Source organism: Dendrobium catenatum, unplaced genomic scaffold, assembly GCF_001605985.2.
Source record: "Dendrobium catenatum unplaced genomic scaffold, ASM160598v2 fragScaff_scaffold_390, whole genome shotgun sequence".
Taxonomy (NCBI): domain Eukaryota; kingdom Viridiplantae; phylum Streptophyta; class Magnoliopsida; order Asparagales; family Orchidaceae; genus Dendrobium; species Dendrobium catenatum.
In genome coordinates, this window is record NW_021318852.1 from 5,972,596 (window position 1) to 5,994,304 (window position 21,709).

The 21,709-nt window shown below is 33.2% G+C and overlaps 1 protein-coding gene across 1 annotated transcript; it reads right to left on the reverse strand.

Moving 5' to 3' along the window:
- Window positions 1–708: 708 nt before the first annotated feature.
- On the reverse strand, window positions 709–18,320 carry LOC110097601 (zinc finger RNA-binding protein-like). The gene is made up of 3 exons (XM_020824090.2): window positions 17,916–18,320; window positions 2,290–2,463; window positions 709–1,555 (listed from the first exon to the last, which is right to left on the reverse strand). The coding sequence occupies exons 1-3, from the start codon at window positions 18,267–18,269 to the stop codon at window positions 1,049–1,051; spliced, it is 1,035 nt and encodes a 344-aa protein (XP_020679749.1). The 5' UTR covers window positions 18,270–18,320; the 3' UTR covers window positions 709–1,048.
- Between the last annotated feature and the right edge of the window lie 3,389 nt (window positions 18,321–21,709).

A 21,709-nucleotide genomic window follows, 5' to 3' on the forward strand; every position in this document is an offset into this window, starting at 1 on the left:
GGATAAAAGGTCAAACACATACAATATATATACGAGATTGGAAACTAAGGAGAGTATTACGTGCATAGTCCGGACAGAAGTTGTCTGATTTTTTTGAGTGCGTACAACAAAACCACAGTAAAAATCTAATGATGAATAGTAATTACGCTTTTACTATACATTTGTTGCTCGTCACAAAAACTAGACGGTTCCCCAGTCCATATTCTACACGTAATAATTTCTTGAAAGTAGGACGTGATTGAGAGTCAAACTTCCAACCAAAAAATCAAGAAGAGCTGCTTTATTCCTCGTGAGTTACTTGTTTGATTTACTCTTAATTCTTCTCTTCAACTATTTTTTTTATTGCTCTATGATTTTATGAGATAAAAATCAAAATAACTCTCTGATTCTTCATAATAAATTATTACCGACTATTTAAAAATTTTATTTTAATCATACCGACTTTTTATAAATAAGAACATAAATGATCTTACAAAAAGACTACTTAAATCTCATTTAAAAAATCCTTTAAAAAATTAAAAAACCAATTCAATCCTTTTCTCATTATTTTATGATAGAGCCAAATATTTGTTACCAGTCAGATATATACCAAAATCATAGCATCTACAAATAATCCTAAAACAATAAACAAATATTTCTGATACAAATTAAAGAAAAAAGATCAAAACAATGAAAAATTCTTTGAAAAAAAAGTTGTTAGCTTTGCAGTGTTCTGATGCCTATAAAACTCCATTGATTGTGGACTGTTAAAAACCGTTGATTACAGCTGATTCAAATCAAATACTTCTCACGAATATACTTTCAGCCTTCAGGCACCAGAAAGCCCAAACAAGTTCATCAGAATCACTTTGGAAGGATAAAAAATAAAATACTAAATTGATATCAAAGACAAACTTAGCAAAAGTATAAAATGCTCCAAAACACTAAATCTGTGAATGTAATCGTTGAGTTGAATGTAACAGGGTTTACTATCTCTGGCTGAGGAAATTGACCACTGGAAGGAGCTGAGGAAAAGCTGAGTTGAGCTTTCGTCCACGAGCGAACTGGTTCAAACTTGAGTCTCTTGCTTCTTAATCATAGCAAGATGTTTCTTCCCACTGATATGCGAGTCATAAACATCTTTGCTGTTGCAAACAACATCGCAAAGAGCACATATCATTATGGCCTCTTCAGCAGCACCTCCCTGAACAACCTTATCCTTCTTGGTCTTCAAATCCTCTTTAATTGAAGATGGTTTCTTCACCGCTTCGACATTTGTAGATTGATCTTGACCAGCTGAAATATTTTTCTTAGAAGTAGATGGCTTTGGAGTAATTTTTTCCTGCAATTTTAGTAGATTTGCCTTGTGTTTTCTTCCCATCTTGTGAGTGTTCAAGGTCTCTTGGCTGTTACATTCAATCTTACAAACTTCACAAGAAAAGTTTTCAACAATTTTGGGAGCAGCAATGTAACCAAGACCAGCTCTTTTGTTGGAAACTGACTTTTTGGCATGTTTCACTTGTTTTAAATGAGCCATTACTTTTGGCACCAGAGTACGATAATTAGGTCCCAAGGCCTGAAACATGAAAACAAAACAAGGGAAGAATGTTTATAATAGAAACAAATTACCATTTTAGTAGACACTACTTGATTATATAATTAAATAATATATGAATGAAATACAGGTTTCATGTACGCAAGAAAGTATAGCTTCTGTGCAAATTGTAAGCCAATGACGACAAAATAGATAAGATAAGAAAGTGGCCTGCACATATTTATTCATTACATATGCAAGTGACAAATCATCTTGATACGAAAAAATTTAGAAGTTATATAAAATATCATTAAAAGTAGCAATTGGCCATATGTCTGGATCCAAGGAATCTTTATGATTTTATAAAATTAATGAAAAGCACAATCAATCAAGTGTGATTTCAAAAAGATTGTCCAAGCATTATTCATTACAAGGCAATACCATATTAAGTTATTAACTATAGCAGCACATTCAACTACAACAACAACAACAACAACATCAAGCCTTTATCCCACTACGTGGGGTCGGCTACATGAATCCTTTTTCTCCATTGTGTCCTATTAAAAGTCAAATTCTCGTTTAAATCTAATAAAGAAATGTCAGCACATTCAACTAAAAGAGAAAAAAGAATCAACAACTTTGATTAAACATTTTAACATGCACTAGATATCTAAATGACGAGGATAAATAAAAGGACATTTTCTAAATAATGGATCATACTTGACAATAAATACAAAAATAAAATGCCGAAAGTAATAAGAAACTTTTAATTTTACCTTAAGAGCATGTTTTTCTCCTGCAAGGTGTGATGCAAATACTTTAGCACTGTTGCAAACTACATTGCACATTGTACATACTTTTACTTCATCAGCTGATGCACCTCCTTCAATAATTCTCTGTTTCTTTTCCTCCAAATTAAAAATAGTTGAGCGGATCTTCAACTTTCTTTTCTGATAAGAAAGGGGCAATAAAAAATGAATTGGCTTAGTCCAGCACGTAAAAATGAAGATGAGAATTGCATTTATAAAGCTCAGAGAAGACATTACAAGACTGGTCAATAAGGACGTATGATTACTTCTTCTGGCAGAATTGTATAATGCTAGAGCCAGAGTATTTATGCCCAAAACTAATATTACTCCACACGAAAGAACTTGCTTAATCACTACATCAAGCACTAGCTTACAAGTTTGGCAACAAATGCTGTAAAGATATTGAAAAAGGGATACACAAACAGCTCAAATGAGATTATGCTGTTCCAAATGGGTGTCCAAAAATATTGGATTTTTCAAAATATTTATGTGTTCAAATCAAAACAAAGAAAAAATTCAATTCATGGTGTGGGGAAAACATTGTTTTCTCTGAAAAAAAAAAAACCAGCTTTTGGGCCTCATTGGGTTTGTGATTCAGAAAATGGATTTTAATTAAATATTTCCTAAATTAACTTAAAATGTTACTGTTCATGGTGGTATTGTACAAAATTTGGAAGACCTACTAAAGTTGGCGTGCAGTTGGTGTGATTGAAATTAAGGGCGGTAATGCTAGGGGTAGTTTAGGAAATTTGCATTAGGAAATTACCCTTATCTATTCCTTTGCTTATAGCTGAAGCTTGCATTCACAGACAGAACAGCTGAGAGAGCTCTTGGTCAAGAGCGGTGAGTAGGGTAGGGCGGGTGCAGGCCAACGGGAGGAGATGGGAATTTTGGGGCTTAAGAGGTAAAATTTCTATTTTTAGTAATTTCACTCGTTTATTTGGCTACGAATAAGAGTTGAGGAGCATAAAAGTTATATAAGGAAAGATTAATTTGAGAAGAAATTGAAAATTTAATGATGTCAGAAATTAGAAACAAATTTTAACCCACAAAATCAATTATTCTGGTAGTGTAAACACGAAGGAAATGTGGGGCTGTTAATAATGAGACAATTTATCCGGAGAGAAATCATTGACACCATCAGGTAAGATAAGCATGTTATGACCCGGCCCGGTAAGCTCGTGCAGACGAGGCGGGAACGGAATCGGACGTTCAAAACATTACAATTATCTTAAAACATGCATTGAATTAATCTAAAATATTCCATAATAAACTAAAAGCACCTCTAAAATTTTCCAAATATATATAATAAACACTTCATATCATTTCAAATTAGGGTTCATATGTACAAAGGTGGTTACAAAACTTAACATATATGCCAAACCACCAAAAAAAAAAAAAGTGTAAACTATAACTAAGAAAAACATAAAAAGAACCTGTCAGCCGGTACTCTACGACTGTAGGTGAACCAAGGGTGGTCAGCCATTCTTTGCAGTTGGTTCTCCTGAAAAGTATCCCAACACGAGGGAGTGAACTAACTCTCAATAGGAAAACTCTAACCCTAACATTTTCACATGCTTTTTAAAATGAAAATTCACATATATGCTAGAAGTGAAATGCCTTAATTCTTTTGCTACACATGATAGTTTACATATGTCTTATGAATGTCGGATGCCTTATGAATGTCAAATGCCATATGTATGCCAGGTGTCTTATGGACGTCATAACTCATATATGTCATAGCTTATGTATGTCATATGATTATTCATATTTTATTTTATATAACCGTACCGGAGTACCAAGAGTGTACTGATCAGGTACACAAACATCTTTTTGACCATCCATTTCTTTTCCTCTTTTGCCCCAAAAGGCCATATTGTTTCGTATTGCTCATAAGAGTCATATTTTTGCTTTCGCACTATATTTGATACTTCACCTTCAACATGCACAATCATTTACATAATCTTTCCATAGAGATATATGTATGTAATATAGCCTTTTATAACAACCATTTGTCTTGAGCATGAAGTACGTGCATGAAAGAAACTTATATGAAATGCTTAGAGTTTTAAACATCAACTATGCATTTGTTAAAATCAACTAAAGATTGCATTTGCTATGTATCAGATAAACTAAAGATATGCATTTGCCATATATCAAATCAACTAAAGATATGCTTTCCATGTACAATTAAAGATATAAAACATAAAGGAACAATAAAAACATAAAGGAATATAATTATATAGGGTAAGAGATTCCTACCTCAATTGCCCTTTGAAAGCCTTCACTTCACCAACCTCTCCTTAATTCCCCTTTTCAAAACCTAAGGAAAACATTACAATATAAGCCTCTTATATAAATTTAAACCACTATATCACATTAACCCTACACATGTCATAGCTAATCATTTCCTTTAAGCTCATTAATACACAATCACCTACACATATCCTAAAACATTTAATTAACCACATAAGCATGCTCATTACATAAAGCATGAGTCTTCATTTTAAGGTAAAACATAGATCCTAATTGATAATTTCTTTAGTAACCCATAGTTGATCACATCCCTTTCAATAAAAAAAAGAATTTAAAATAGAATTACAGTTTTACCTAAAAATAAAAAAATTGGAAACCTAATGCTTCACTAATATCATTAAATTTGCATAAGAAAGCACCCCCTTTCCTAATTCTAAGCTTAGGACATTAAATTTTCGGATTTGTTCATACAAAATTTAGGAAAAATATTTTTTTTTCTCAAAAAATCCAATTTCTCTTAATTAGAGATCTCTCATAACCCTTAAGAACAAGTTTAGTTAACATGCAAGCTTAGAAATGTAAAATTAGGAAAAACCCTAATTTGGAAAACCTAAAAATGAAAGAGCAAGAAAATTGGGCGAAATTCTTGACGTGTATGGTTCCTAGCTAGTGAAAACAATGCAAGCATTTTACACTTAGCAAGTGAAGAAATTATAAAGATTACAGTATTGCAAGCAAAATCTTCCTAACACCTTGACAATAAATATCTTCTAAGTTAAAAATAAAGTGTTCATTTTCAATTTCTTTCAGTTGGATTACATCAAGGATCAACCTTAAGCCCACATCTCTTTGCTTTAGTGTTGGATGTACTCACTAGACATTTGCAAGAGGTTTTACCCTGTGTATGCTTTTTGCTGATGATATTCTTCTTGTTGATAAGACTAGAGAGGGAGTTGAAGGTAAACTTGAAATATGGAGGTCAGCCTTAGAGTCTAAAGGCTTTCGTTTGAGTAGATCTAAAACTGAATATATTAAATGTAATTTTAGTAATAATAGTTCTAGTGAGGGGATTGTGACTTTGGGTGATCAAGTCATTAATAAGAGTACACGTTTTAGATATCTTGGATCTATTGTTCAGAGTGATGGTGAAATAGATGGGGATATTATTAGTAGAAATCAAATTGGATGGTTGAAGTGGAGGAATGCATCGGGTTTGTTGTGTGATAGAAAGTCCCCCTCAAACTTAAGGGAAAATTTTATAAGATGGCGGTTAGACCTGTAATGCTTTATGGTGCAGATTGTTGGCCATTAAAAGAGAAGCATAATATTCTAATAAACTTTAGCATTTAAAATTTAGTCAGCAAATTAATTAGTTAATAATCACAAATTAAACTATCAATTATCAAAATAATTTTTCTATAATTTATTTTTGAACAATTAATCCTTAAATAATCTAATTAATAAGATAATTTAATAGATAATCACTACTCAATAACTAATTAATTTTTATATAAATTTAAAATGGATTAATAATATAACTAATTAGATTACCTTATCACTAAACTAATTAGTCATAAATAGTATAATTAATTAGGCAAATTATTTTCTTAATTACTAACTAATGCCCTAATTAGCTATCATATTTATCGCTAACCTGATCTCAACAATTTATAGTTGATTTTATGAATGCTTAGTTTTCATTCGGTGCTACAGTTTTTCCTAGGAATTAAATTTATTATTCACAAATCATTTTGAACAATTTCTATTTACCTTACCTTAGGTCCAAACCACCCAAATCAATTTTTCAATTACCTTACCTTCAAAAGATGTCACGCACAATTTAAAAAAAAAAGCCATGCGCTCCTCTAATATAATCATTTATTGATTTGTACTTCTTAATTTTGTCGCATATCCATTTTTAACACTCATTTCAGTCCTACTCAATATAGTTATCAACGAATTGTTTATTGTTCGACACTTGGATTCAAACAACATAGTCGGTTTACATGCCATTTTATAATTTGAAATCCCAAAAGGAAAGTAAAAAATTTACCTTTACATCTACATGATAATCTCTTATGGCATGATACTATTAACTATTTTAATTAACTAATTAACATACGACAAATTGGAATATCTTGCTATCATATGGATTAATTAATAACCAGGCAATCTCATTAATTTTGAAATTAGGCCTGTTTTATCATTTAATGAATCTATGGCTAATTAATTTAATTTATTAACCTAATTAATAACCAAATTACAAATTAACTTACTTCATCTATAATTAGTTTAATAATATTTTTTTTAACGTTGAACATTAAAAACTGCATTAATTGTCCTACTAAATATTTAATTAATCAAAAAATTAGTTTAATTTAATATCTATATTCCATCTAAACCATTAGCTGCGTATTCATGGCTTTTTCCCCCTTAAAAGTAGAAAGTTGAAATCCTTAAATTATTTTTTTTCTACAATGCTAGCCGAACCCATAGTTTCTAATTAAGTTATTTTCAGCATTTCATGATGTTTAACTTTACTGGTATTGGCTAACCTGCTTCTTACCAAAAACCAAAAAGATGATTAAATTGACCAAAATAGCACAATCAAACAACAAAAAAATTATTAAATAAAACTTTCATGCTACAGGTTCCAAATGCCAACTCCATTATCAAACCATCAGCAATCCAACCTATTAAATAATGGTTTTGAATCAAGAGTTATTGATCTCACTCACTTCAGTTTGAAATCAGATTAGGAGTCGAGGTATTAACTTCAAAGGATCGAGAGAAGGCTCACCAATATCCTTATCTCAATAGCGAACTATTTTTTTTGTATTAAAGCATAGATCTTTCTTGTAGGAAGGAGGAACAATCATGTCTAAAAATAAAACCTCAAATCAAATAAGCATTGTTCCTAAAAACTAAACTTGAACAAGAACCTCCAAAGCCAACCCAAGAAGGACACAAGAAGAAAGAAAGAGTAAACTAATTTTTTTATCATTAACATTTTGTAAGGAAATCCACATTTTCAAGTGGATCTCCTTACAAAATGTTTGTTAGAACTGCAAAGGCAAGATGAACATGGCATTAATTGACCATGGTCGGTAGTCAAGGAGCAATGGAACAAAGAGCGGAGCTAACATTAGAATATGAATAAGAGAAGAGGTTGATAAAGTTAAGATCCATTCAAGAGATTTTTTAACATCCAAGGTCGATGCCCAACTGGAGTTTCAAACATAAGACGACACTGGCAATGCAGAGAAAGGCAGAAAACTAAATACAGCACTGAAAAACTTATTTTTATATATATCATTATAGTCATGCATAGAAGATATATTTTAATCAATTGAAATTGAACTCACATACACTAATACGATAGAATTTAAATAAAAGAATCATGATATATTAAAATTGCTATGGCTAGAATTCAAAATATTATCAAAATCATTTCACTAGCCCTAAAAATTATAAGTGGACAACAATATGAATGTGCAAGAGTCCGAAATGCCATATGAAAGCCATATTGTTGAAGGTCTCAATGGAGAAGAATTAAGTTTTCATGAAATATATTGCGGGACTACATTAAAGTCAGTTAAAACTTTGAAGTGGTTTTTATCACTGAATTTAACAGTAGAGAAATTTCGAGTTCATTATCTTCTGTTGTCTCTTCCAGGCCGGATCAACTTTTGCTTATAATATAAAGGGAAGGAGTTAAAACTTCTGAGAATCCCAAAGCATATGGTGCTTTCTTTGATAGAAGTTGGAGCAAGGCTTGCAATGGCCAAATTTCTCTAACATTTTATCTCAACCGGTGCTTTGAAGTAAGTCTAAAAATTTCTTAGTTTGGTTAATATCGGGTTATTTTATCAAGAAATAAAATGCTGGTTATTATACCACAATCATATATTAATCGGAAAATCAATTAAACATCTTTTTGGCTTCATTTAAAATGAGTTGATTAGAACCATTAGATGGGTTATGTTTTAAGGCATTCTCACTTGATTGGCTGTTCCGAGCTTTAATGTCCTTTAATGTAATTTTGGTGGCAATTTAGATGACTGTTTTTCCTTTTGTCCTTTTTCTATTTGTGTAATGTGTTCCAATAAAAGGAACTATTTTTCCTCAAAAATGAACATTACTAGTTTTGGTAAAATCTGAATTGGTTTTCTTTCAGTTAGTTTTCTATGAATATTCAAACAACTAAAGAATCAAATTGACGTTTACCAGTAGCATAAAGTTTTGTTTGTTTTTGAAACTGCGAGGTGTTCAACAACTAAAAGCCACAGATAAGAAAGTTTCTTGTTTCATGTTAATTTCATATTGTTTAATTAGCCACCGATAAGTTGAATTTCTTGCTTGGAGCTAACTTCATATATTTTTATTCAAACAACTAACTGACGATCAGCAAAGTTTCTTTCTAGGAGCTGATTTCACATAGCGGCTGTTTGGTTGCTTGAATTAGGAGGGTAAAGTAAAACAAATACATGTATTTATTAAATTCAGCTGTTTGGTTAATTTTAAGCGGAACAAAAGAAAACACTCAGAAGCATTAAGCGTGTATTACAGGAGGACGATCCCGCGACTTCAAAAGCCGCTCAAATCCAGCGGGTTTGAAATTCTTCGCTCGAGAACCAGCCTCGTGCGATCCCTCCTGCGAAGAGCGAAGTCGAACAGCCAAGAGGGAGCCGAAGTCGAATAGCAAAGAAGGAAAGGAAGGAGCGATCCGTTCTGTCTGTCACTCTCGCGCGAATGAACGAAGTCGAACGACGACACGGGAGCCGAGAAGCGACGGTGCAATCTATGCACCCCCTGCGAATCAACGAAAACGAACAGCAACGATGAAAGGAGAAGATGAAAGGCGAACCCTGACCCTCTCGTCCTTTATGATTTCTTTCAGCATTTATAGGTTCATAGGATTGGATATATTGTCCTTTCGTTTCTGATTGAATACTCTACATTAAGCCCTGGGATGGGAGCATAAGAGGTTGGAATGAATGGAGAAGCTTCGCCGAAGAAGACTGACAAGAGGGAGGATTCGTTGGCGTCAACTTCGTATTCATCAGAGAACGCGTTGGCAGGGGTTGAGACGCCGGAGGGTTCGTTAGATGATACGGGTGCTTCTGCTGCGGTATTGGAGTCCCCATCGTCCGCGACGATGTCTAGTTTTTCGTCTCCGCTGGCGAACCTGAGGCAAGTGGGGCATTTTCAGAGCAATAGCTTCCAAGCGACAGTTGCAGCGGGTTTGGGGATGGGGACCAGCTGGGAGCAAGGTGTACGGCGGGAATAGGGAGCATTAGCTATCAATCCTTCGGGGAAAAAAATGCTATTTAGCAGGATAGCTAAATAAGCACAACCCTTACCATATTAAAAACACTGTTCAGCTTTAAAGTCAATTGATCCAGCACCGCCAATGCTTTTAAATGTCTTTTACCTCCTAATCAAATTGCTAGGTGAAATGAAGGTGCATTGAGAGTTCTGGACCAATTGACTTAGTTGTTCAGTATGCCATTTAGAAGAAGAATAAGGTTCTTATAGGGGGTTTGTGAAGTATTGATGTTAGTTTGATGGTCTGGCAATCAATGTTATGAAATCATTTTGATATTGAAAGAATATCAGCTGTAGCACTGTTGAACTAAGGACATCTAGAAGAAGAAGCTGTAGTGAGGAAAGGAAAAATGTATTCATTGATTACTGTGTATGTAATACAGGGTATATATAAGAAAAGAGCTACAGGTGTCTTGCTAGAGTTGAGAGGGCTGTAGCCATCTAGTTAGTGGTTCACATTAGTCTTGCAGTTAGGCAGAGATGGCTGAGATGCATTCTGTAGAAAGAGGAAGGAGTGGCTGCAGAGAAGTGAATATGAGAGCAGGAGACGGTGGCTTACTTATCATGACCAGTTATCACTTTGTTGCATTGCCTTGGTGTATGATGTCATATTACTTGGTGAAAATGGAGCAAAAATTGAAGTTTGGATTTCTATGTTTATCCCCCTCAATGAAAATGCCTTTTATTTCATACATTCAGGATTGAATGAGGGTTTTGAGGAACAAAACAGCTTGAATTTCCACAATAGAACTACCCCAATGTTCCCAAGAATGCCCTCCAACAATGATAAAGCTTCTTTGTCACTCTAATAACAGATACAAGACAAATTTTCGGTGCATTCTATGTTTTCCTCAATTTTGCATCCTAAGGAGAGCTGTTAGATGAAGAGAGCCCCCTTCGATGAAGCCAATGCTTCGTTGGTATGGTATGGTGTTTCGCATAAGCCGCCACAAAAATAGTTTGTCTAAGGTATTAAGCTGCAGTTATTGTAAGCCAAGGGGTAGGCTCAGTTGCACTTGGGAATAACTCGTAAGTCATAGTAGCCGTTATAGTCTTGCTGTTTGGAGCTTTGATAAGTTGCAATTGGTCAGAATATGTAGCAAGATGGATGGGGATTGATTTACTATGAAATAAATAAATGTTATTTCTAAAAATAATAAATTATTTTATTCAAATTGAATTAATCTTGATTTATTTTAAATTGATTGAAGTAAATCTTAACTTAATTTGATTTAGGTTTAAATAAATTGAATTAAATAAAAAAAATTTATAAAACAAAATAATAATAATTATCTTAAATACAATGCTATTATAAATATACTTATTTTAATGCCAAAATAAATTATAAAAAAAATGTTTTTTACTTTACTCTAGATATATCTAACCAAACAAGGGAAACAAATCTCCTGCGTTTATTTTGCATAGAACCAAACAGGCTCAAAGTATTTAGAATGCATTACATTTATTTTACATTACATTTACTTTACACTGCATTTCTTTTTCAGGCAACCAAACAGCCCCATAGTTTATTTCTCATCATTGGATAAAATGTACCTATTTTATTAATCTTTTATTCCTTGTGGTTGACTTCATTGAAAAGATTGCACGTATAAATTTAGAAAGGGAGATGAGGTCCGACAGAAAGGAGAGAGGAGGGAGATAGGGAGATAGTATAAAATTACTTCTAAAATCTTGCATTGGGCTCAAATCAACTCATATTTTTTTAATATAAAAGATGAGAACAATTCAAGGAGGTTTCTTAGCACAATCATCTATCTTAGGAACCTAGATGATGTTGACGTTTGTACAAGTTGACACACTTCAATTCATAGAATAATAAAATTAACAAAAATTAGATTATAATTAATTGAAATAATTAAATAATAATATAAATTGCAACGAAGCAGAGTGACACATGCCCTTTGTTGTGAGCTTGTGCTTTACAGGCAAGCAACGTAGAGGACTATCGTGATTAACTCCTAAAGCTAGCTTTTAATAACATTGCTTGCAATTTTCCCTCGACGTCACTAAGGTTTCTCAAGCGATTTTTAGAAGGATTAGCGAAAATTTGAGAGGGAGATTGAAAGAAGCTGGTGTAAGAGATAGCAGGCAAGTGAGGATTGATAGGGCAAGGTCAAGAGAAAGAGCGGGGGAAGAGGGAACCGTGAGGCAAGAGTACAAAAGCGAGAGAGGTAAAGAGGAGATAGAAATAGAGAGAGAGAGGTTTGGAAGTTGGGTGATTTGATTCAGCAGATCAAAGAGAGTATCATGTTATCTATGGGGCTTGTCTATAGGTAAAAAGGTGTCATGACCGTGGCTGAGGTTGTATGAGAGTTTACGTGCAAAAAGTCATAGTTGTGGCACATTGCATATTAGGGATCATGTAAGAATTGCAGTTATAGTGCACGTGGGAGAGTCAAGTGCGTTGTGATTTTCAACAACTTTGATGATTTGAAGGAGTTCATGGCTTATCATGCACATATGTGGGTGATTTGGGACTCGAAGAGGGCATTGCATGTTGAGTTCATCTACAAGAAAAAGGCGCCACAATCTTGGCTTGAGGACACAGGAGAAGCAGAGATGTGGGATATCATAGTTTAAGCATGCTGTGCATGGATCGTGCAAGAGAGGTAGTTAGGGCGTATGTGGGAGAGACAAGTGCGAGTGTTGGCTTACTATAGTTTCAATGGTTTGAAGGAGTTAATGGATTATTAGGTCAGATGTGTCTGGATCAAAATCATTACCCCCGAGTTAATGGATTACTAAGGGGCTGTTTGGTTGCCTGAAAAAGAAATGCAGTGTAAAGTAAATGCAATGTAAAGTAAATGTAATGTATTCCGAATACTTTGTTACTGTTTGATTGTCTGCAATTAGGAGAATGATTTCCCTTGTTTGGTTAGGCATATCCAGAGTAAAATAAAAGTGGTGTATTTGTAATAATTATTTTGGCATTACAACTAATGTATTTATAAAATTTTAATTTTAATTTTATGAAAGTTTAAATATTTTATTTTTAAAGTAAAATTTTTACAAAAAAAAAAATTCAGCTAATTAAACAAATTATGATATTACACGTCTTCAAGATACATCACTCCTCAGAGTCACAAAATTTCATCACATATACATAAATTCTATAGAAAACTCCATAAAAGAGGGGATGATACATGACCTTATCATGTTCAAACAAACCCAATTTCAAATATTATGGTACAGAGAAATTATTTCACAACATAGAACCTTTATAAAGCTAGGCAGAGCAGCACATAAAGACGAAGGGAGAAGGCAAGAAATAGAGTTAGCAAATCACCATCACCGAGCTACTGGGTATGGCAGTTTCTAAGAAGAATATGACCAAAATCCAGCCAAACAGCATAAATGAGATTTTTAAAACCAACATAATCTTAAATTTCGTTTATCACCCGTTTTATCTTAAATCCCCTAATAAGTAAATCAAGGCATTAGAAATTTCACATGTCTCTACTTCTGCTGATGCTTCTTCAGCGATCTTACCTAACATTCGTCAAGGATTTACAGAATTTTGATTTGGGGGAGAAAGACGAGAGTTCCAAAAACTAGCTTAAAAGCATGTACGGAATTAAGCAGGATTTAGCTTAAAAACCTTTCACGCCAACTCTTTTGTTGCTAGGGTAGATGCCAAAGGAAGGGCGCATAAGTAAAGGAGGCGAGAAGCTCGGGAGAGAGGCTTGTCGATGATAACGCGCACAACAGGCTTTAGGGTACAGAGACATGCTAGCTCTCACTAGGTTCGAGCTCGTCGTTATGGTTGCACACTTCTCCATCGACCTGAAACAGATGAGGAGACGGGGAGGGTGACTGGAAGGACAGCGCCGCTTCGCGTTTATCGGAATCAGACCGGTGAGTTGGTCCGGCGGATGAGCTTCTCACAATCCGGATCAAAATAGATGATCCGGCAGAGGATGAGTTGGGTTGAGAAGGTGACGGCGAGGCTGACGATGGTGAAGAGGCCCATGAAGACGGGGAGGCTGATTATGCTGAGGATTTGGTCGCGTTGGCTTCAATTCCTGGCTGCCGCGAATGGAGGCGACGAAACAGGGGGTTCAGCCTTGCACAATGGTTTCGCGAGACTCTCCCTTCTTTTCCGTTCTTCCCACCCGCTTTGTGCTCTGCGCTCTTCTCATTATTTCGCCCGAGGACTTCAAAACCCGCTCAATTTGAGCGCGTTTCGAAGTCGCACGAAAGATCAGTCGCAATACACTACTAATACTTCAGATGAATTACTTTCCTTCCGCTCAAAACCAACCAAACGAGTTAATTTATGAAATACATGTAAATAAATTACTTTACCCTCCTAATTCTGCATACCAAACATCCCCTAAGGCAGATATGTGTAGATCAAAATCATTATCCCCACCCACCACGTACTTTTTTTGGTTAGTGCAAAAAACTAAAGCTTCTCAAAAAAATAAGCATCACAGAGGCAAGCTCAAAAGACATCGCCATTGAAGAAAAATTGAACTAACAACAATAACAAAAGATGAATGAGTTGACAAGATAATTGAAGAAAATTCAAAGTAGAAGCAACCAATGTTATTAAAGGTAATATAATAGCATAATGCATGAAGCAATAAGCACTCACCAAAGCAAAGTGAGCCTCTAAATTTCAACTATTTTAATTACAAGGAATATTTTTGAAAAGTATAATATGATAAGATCATCATATTAAAATATTAAATTGTATTAGACACATGCATTTTCAAGTTTTGTTTATTCACAAAGTGAACATCTAGAAGTATTATTGAAGAAGCCATCATTGCTCTAATTGCAAATTCATAAGGCGTGCAAATCACGATTATAAGAAACAATATCAATAAAATCCAAACAAAGGTTATGCAATAGCTAAAAAGAACTCAACAATAATATTGAAGAATTAGTAAAATAATGAGTCATAAATAAGGTTGATGAACTATTATCTCTAATAAACATGACAATAAAGAGACTGGAGGATGAATCTCACCTGATCATTTGGATAAAAACAAACTACTATCAATGCATTGTAGATTCAATCCTTCAAGTTGTGGTTAAAAACTTATCTTAGAAATTTTTGTTGAAAAGATAAGATTAATCGCTACGCACATTGAAACCCTTACACTCAAGACTTAGGGCTAACATCAAATGTAAATCACTATTTATCATCATTGGGAAATAGATAAATGAGGTACTAGTGACATTATACGCATAAAATTTTGTACAATCCTTATAGGATAAAGAAATTTTGCATTGAAGAGATCAACAATATGCATACAAAAGGAGAGAAGTATATCAAGTTAGTTGCACCATCACCAAAGGTTCTGAAGGCCAAGGGCTAAGTCAATAGTTTGGTCAATGTGTTTCAATGATTAAAAATTCTCTTCTTTCAAGAAATTAAAATGGCACACATCATCCTCACCCTTACCAAGAAGAACAATAAAAAGAAGGATGCTAGGAAAAGATATCATCAATTAGAAGTGCAAAGAGGCATAAGGAGGCAAAAAAAAAAATGATTAGATGCCAAATCCTTGACAAAGAAATTAGAATTGATAATAAAATCAATACGTAAAGCACGTATATATGTACGAAGCCTAACTTCTAATAATATACTAAGGCTGAGATAGTGTAAACTACTATGTAATATCTGCCAATATAAAAATAAGCACGGTCATAAAAAATCATTACAACTTTCAATTTTTTTAATGCATAAGAATTTCATTAGCATAGTCAGCAACTAAGATTGCTATGCATGTATAAGATTAATGAATGATGCATGCAGAGGAGATGAAAAAAAGTCAAGAAATCATTCAAATAATAGACTATGAACAAATTCAAAAGGTGTTTGATAAGTTATTCTAATGTCAAAACAATTCTAGGCAAACTCTCGCAAGGTAAACTACCTTAGATCATTTGTGCTCGAAACAAAAGAAGTTTGTCTGAAGGGAGTGTATAACTCCAAGTGCATGGTTTGTGCTTCATTCAACCTAGTTGGAGAAATTAAAGAGCTATCAAGTTGGTGGCGCAAACTACTACTTTCTGCCATTTTTTTTATTGGACTTGTACTCAGGCGCATGAAGCCATGAATTTAAAAGAACAAAAAAGGTATTGGCTTATGGATCAAAAACTTGTTAGGAAATTTTTATGGTCTAGCTTGGTAAGTCTTTGTTGTTAAATGTGCTTTGATTAAGACTCACATCACAATTCGTAGCCTTTTGGCTCATTTACATTCTTACCCCTTCAGGCATAACTATAAAAAAGATTTAAAACCAAATTTGGTGGCTTGACATATGCTAAGTAATCCATTTCCTTAAAGAATGACTGGAATGACTTTTTAGATCATGTATTTTGGCTTATAAGATTCAAACTCAAAATTAAACTAATATTGGCTCAGTTTCATGTTCAAGTTCAAAAGATGACTTATGTGTGAGCTGATGTCATTATACACTGATAATCTTATTAAGTCCAAATCATCATTAGAATGAGTTCTATGGGGTTATAATATCCTTAATAAAGGTTAAAATTAACCTTAGGGGGTACTAGTGCTTGTGTATCAAGTAGCAACTAACAAGTTATTCATGGATGTTATACAATGTGTAAGGCTGAAGATGAAACAGAGTAACAACTTTTTCCACATTGCTCTTTCTCAATGGCAATTTTCAATAATATATCTAGAGGAGGAGAGCCTTGAAATGTGTGCACAATGAACTGGAACAAATGGTGATACTGCAACAGAAAAGAAATGATACAAATTACTAGCAAGTTTCAAAAACACAATTGCTACAGCTATTTAGGGGAAAAAGATGAAAAAATTTTTAGAGATCTAAATAAATTTGCTTGGCTATGACCGAGAAGAACAAGAAAGTTGTATTTATCAAATAAAAAATGACACAAAAACCAAGTGCTCTAGAAGTTAAGAGTGAGATTAATCCGAAAGGTGGTGGTCCTTCCCCATTCACATCCTAAAAAAATGGTCACCACCACACCCAAAGAAAAAAAAAAGGTAATTCTTTCTCGTTTCCAAAAGAGCATTCCAGAAAAGATGCCTCGTAATGAGGTAAAAATTAAAAAATGATCCAAGGGCTTTTGAATTTTTACAAGCAAAGGAGAGTACTTATCCAACAATTAAGATTGTCAATGCACTCCTCACTAGCAGTTGAACTCTAAGAGGTCAAGAGCTTGACTGCTGGAAACAATAGGGCTAGACTGTTGAACCCTTACAATCGACAAAATAATACCCATGGATGTAGGGGCACTCATGAGGGAGACAAAAGGCCTGGCTCAACCCAACCAATATATAATCTGGCTTGGGTTGCTCAAAAATGCATATTGAGATCCACGAGAGTTTGTTTTAAGATTCATGTTTTTTTTTTTTTTTTTTTTTTTTTTGTTTTTTTTTTTCAAAAAAATTTTTAAAAAGTTTTTTTTAAAGTTTTTTTTTTATTTTTTAAAACAGTATAAGTAAAACTTTTGTCTTTTCTCATTAATGTTGCTTTATGTTATTTTACCATTTAAATATATGTCAAAAACCTGCATTTCCTTAATTAATGTTTGTTATTCTTCCCTGCAAATCGAGTTAAACACCTACACAGCAAAAAACCTTCTTCCCAAGAAGGGTTTTTTTCCTTGCAAATCAATGATTGAACTTATAAATGTCTCGTGTAAGAGATGTCCCGCATGCTAACGGGAAAGAAGGATAAGCTATTGATGAAAGCTGATTGAACTTAGGATAAAGTTATTATCATTAATATCCAAATAATCACTCAACTTCCTGCTTACGCAGAAAAATATGCCGCTTATAGAATAACTATTTGCTGTGATATTAATCATTATCCGATGCTTCAACTCATATCAATGGAACATAAACCATATTCTTTAGCACAAAATAATAACAATTACGATGGAGAGGAAGATACCTAAATAAACCAAAAACAAAGAGAACCGCCATTTACCCAAAACAACACTCCAGTTATATTTTGACCAAATTAAGGGGAAATGCTTACAGCTTGCTGCAATGAAGCCGCTGCTAAGGCCTGCGCATAAGCGTACGGATCGGTGGGCTGATGCGGCTGATAAGCGCCATATTGCATAGCCTGACCGTCGAATCCCCTTTCCACAGCATAGTGCTCTGCAGCTTGGGCTACGCCGCCGTCGGCGAAGACAAGGGAGGATGAAGATGCATCTTCGTGTCTGACAATCGGATTAGGGTAAGGATTGGGGTTTGCGGTGGAATAGTATGCCGAGTATAGATGCGCAGCCGCAGCCTGCGGCGGCCGAGGCTGGGGCTGGGGATGTGGCTGCACAAGCGTTTGAGGCGCCGCGTAGAGATGGTGGCTATTGTGAATCCCGTAATCCATGAGATCGCATTGGCCGGTTCAAAGGTCTGTTGCCCTCACGCTCTCGGAGTCGGTCAATCCAATGCCTTCTCCTAAGGAAGGGCCTCATTTGTAATCGACTACAAATACTAGTGGATTCATTCAAACCGGGCCAGGCCCCGTGGTTTTTCCCCCTTTTTCAGGGGTTTTCCACGTAAAAACTTTGGTGTCTCATATGAATGCTACACCCCCTCTCTTATCTGCTTGCGTGCTGGATCTTCGTACAATGCTAAGACGTTAAACCATATATTTCTCTACCGCTGCGAATATTCCAGGACGCAACAATTCATATGGGATTTATGTAAATAAAATTTATGAAATAATAATAATTAATACAAAGCAATCAAAATATCACAATGAAAAAATGAATTTTTTTTATTATTATTTCTCGATGGGTAAAGCATTACAATTTTCTTATTATTATTGACATGTAAAGTATAACGCGTATTCAAGTTAATCGGTAGAGTTGAGTTGTTGCCTATGAGTGGATTAATATATTATTACATAAAATATGTAAAATTAATTACATTTGTTCTTAAAATTTTTTATAAATCTTAATTAGATTACTTCTCTTTGGTTTTTGTGTATGCGCTTAGTAGAGCCTTAGGCATGTTTATGAATTGTTTTCCCTCATCACAATTTCTTTGTTTGCTGCTTGAGCTTTATTTGGGACAGTTTTCTTACTATTTTTTAAAGCATTTTTTTTATTGAAGATAACAATTGATAAATAATGACGTGTTCATTTTGCAATACCTATTTGTATATTAAAGAGGTGTTATATGAAGTGGTGACATTTAATTTTAGATTATCTTTAGTAATCCATATATTTGTGATCAAGATGTTCTTTTTAAAAAGAGCTTAATAATAACAAACCTATAATAATGGAGTATGATATACTATTAATAGATATAAAAATTGTCACCTTTTATACTTGGGCTTTGTTTGTGACGGCTTTTTTATTGCTACTTAAAACAGAGTTTTAGTACAAAAATTTGTGTACTAAAACTCCGTTTTAAGTAGCAATAAAAAAGCCGTCCCAAACAAAGCCTTGGTAGTTCTCTGATAATTGAAGAAGAATATTAATGTGAGCCAACATTTATCTTGTTGATGATCAAATAAGAGATGCTTAACAATAATGAAAACTTAATACCAAGGAGAATCCAACAAGGGATAAAATGGAAAAGAGGAAAATATGTTGAAGTGAGACTTTTGCATTTGGTAGAAAACTACCATGATCTTTTTTGAAGGGCAAAGAGTATCACCTCCATGAAGATTTATGTAACAAGAGATCAATTTTTTATGAAGTTCTGAAGCATAGCATTTCAGCCTGTAGATATCAGTTTTGTGATAATGTTGATGAAAGATAATGGCTAGCAATGTGTGTCAGATATCATGCAGTGAATAAAAATATGGCAAAGAATCACTTTGTGATTGAAAACTCATTCATTAATGTGTTTCTCTTTTCAATATTCTCATTAAACTTTCTCCAAATATAATAGAATAAAAAAAATCCATTGATATTGTAGCAATCTGAATTTCTGAAAATAATTGAAATATAAAAAAAATTTTAAATTCTTGTTTGAATTGCAGTGCAGCAGAGAGAAGAGGAGAAAGTCGATTTTTAGCGATCAGATCGCTTGGTCACATTTGTACAAATTTTTTCAGATCATTGTAGATGATTCTAACCTCACCTCTATTTTCAAATATTTTGATTTTAATTATTTGACTATCCTTAGAAATGATTTTATTATATATTTTTTGAATTTATTAAACTTTTATCGTTCAACTTTTTGTATTTTATCATATTGACTATTTAGGGTATTTTGGCTATAGCATTTATTGAATTTCATTGGGTAAAATAAAAGATACTGTATTTTTACTGTTTATACTAATTGAATAACTTATATTTTTATTGTAAGCTTAATATAAGCATTGAAATGAATGAGGGTGTATGATTAAGTAATAAATGGTTGCTATTATGGTTTAGTACTGTGATAATAATATGTATTAAAATAAGTAAAAGCTTATTTCGATGATGTTGGCTAGATACTAACTTACTTATATAGGATGGTGGGTTCACAAGCCATCCTTTAAATAATATAGTTTGGTGTTATCCTTTATCGATTCACGTGATATTAATTAGGAATTATAAAGAGTTATTACTATACTGACAGAAAAAGAGTGACGACTCTGTTTACTGAGTCAACAAGATATTGATACGGATTATTGCTTATACTGTGCCAACGAGCAAATAGTGATGATTATGTTTATTGAGCCAAGAAGATATTGATACGGATTACTGCTTACTGGAAAAATACCACTTAGATTAGAATTTCTTACTTGTTTAGTATGACTATTAAAATGCATGTTATTAATTCATTGTTACTATTACAATATGATTTTACTACTTTTCTGTTAATGTTTACTAATTTATTATCCAGTATGGATTTACTGTTAATACATTGCTTTATTGTTACTACCACCAAATTTACTAACAATGTTGTATTGATACTAATACCCATAGAAACATTGATATTATTCAATACTACTATTATTCATTGTACTAATTAATGATATAGATTCAATGTACTTATACCAAGCATGTGATATACCGAGTACGTGATTAAGATAATAATTTTATATAGATTAATTGGATAACATGTGTATTAGAGGGTTTTACTACATTGACATGATATTGACAGTCTTTACTAGTGCTTTGATCTTATCGCTTTATATAATTTCTTTATTTATTAATATAACTGATATGACGACTATTTTATAGATTCGACACCAGTACTAGTTTAAAGGTTTAGGGTTTATACTACTTTATTAGCTTCCATATCATATTATTTTACTATTTATAAATTTTACTATTATTGCATGTATAATTTACTATTTTTTCATTGATTTATGATCATATTAATGTTATTGCTATGATTTGACTATCAACATGCATATTACTTCTTTATAGTGCTTTGAGTCAGTTATAGGAATTTATGACCTACTAAGCTTTTTAACTCATTATATATAATTTAAATAATTTTATGTCAGAGTAGATGATCAACATTATGAGATTGATCAGGATTCTCCATATTTACTATCATTTTATTTCTTTCTATTTTGTAGTTATTATTTTATTCTCAGGACTGAAAAGATATGTCGTAATTATATAGAACCTAAGTAGTGTACATGATTTTTGAAAATATATATATATATATATATATATATATTTGTTGGTGATGATCAACATTATGAGATTGATCAGGATTCTCCAAATTTACTATCATTTTATTTCTTTCTATTTTGTAGTTATTATTTTATTCTCAGGACTGAAAAGATATGTCGTAATTATATAGAACCTAAGTAGTGTACATGATTTTTGAAAATATATATATATATATATATATATATATTTGTTGGTA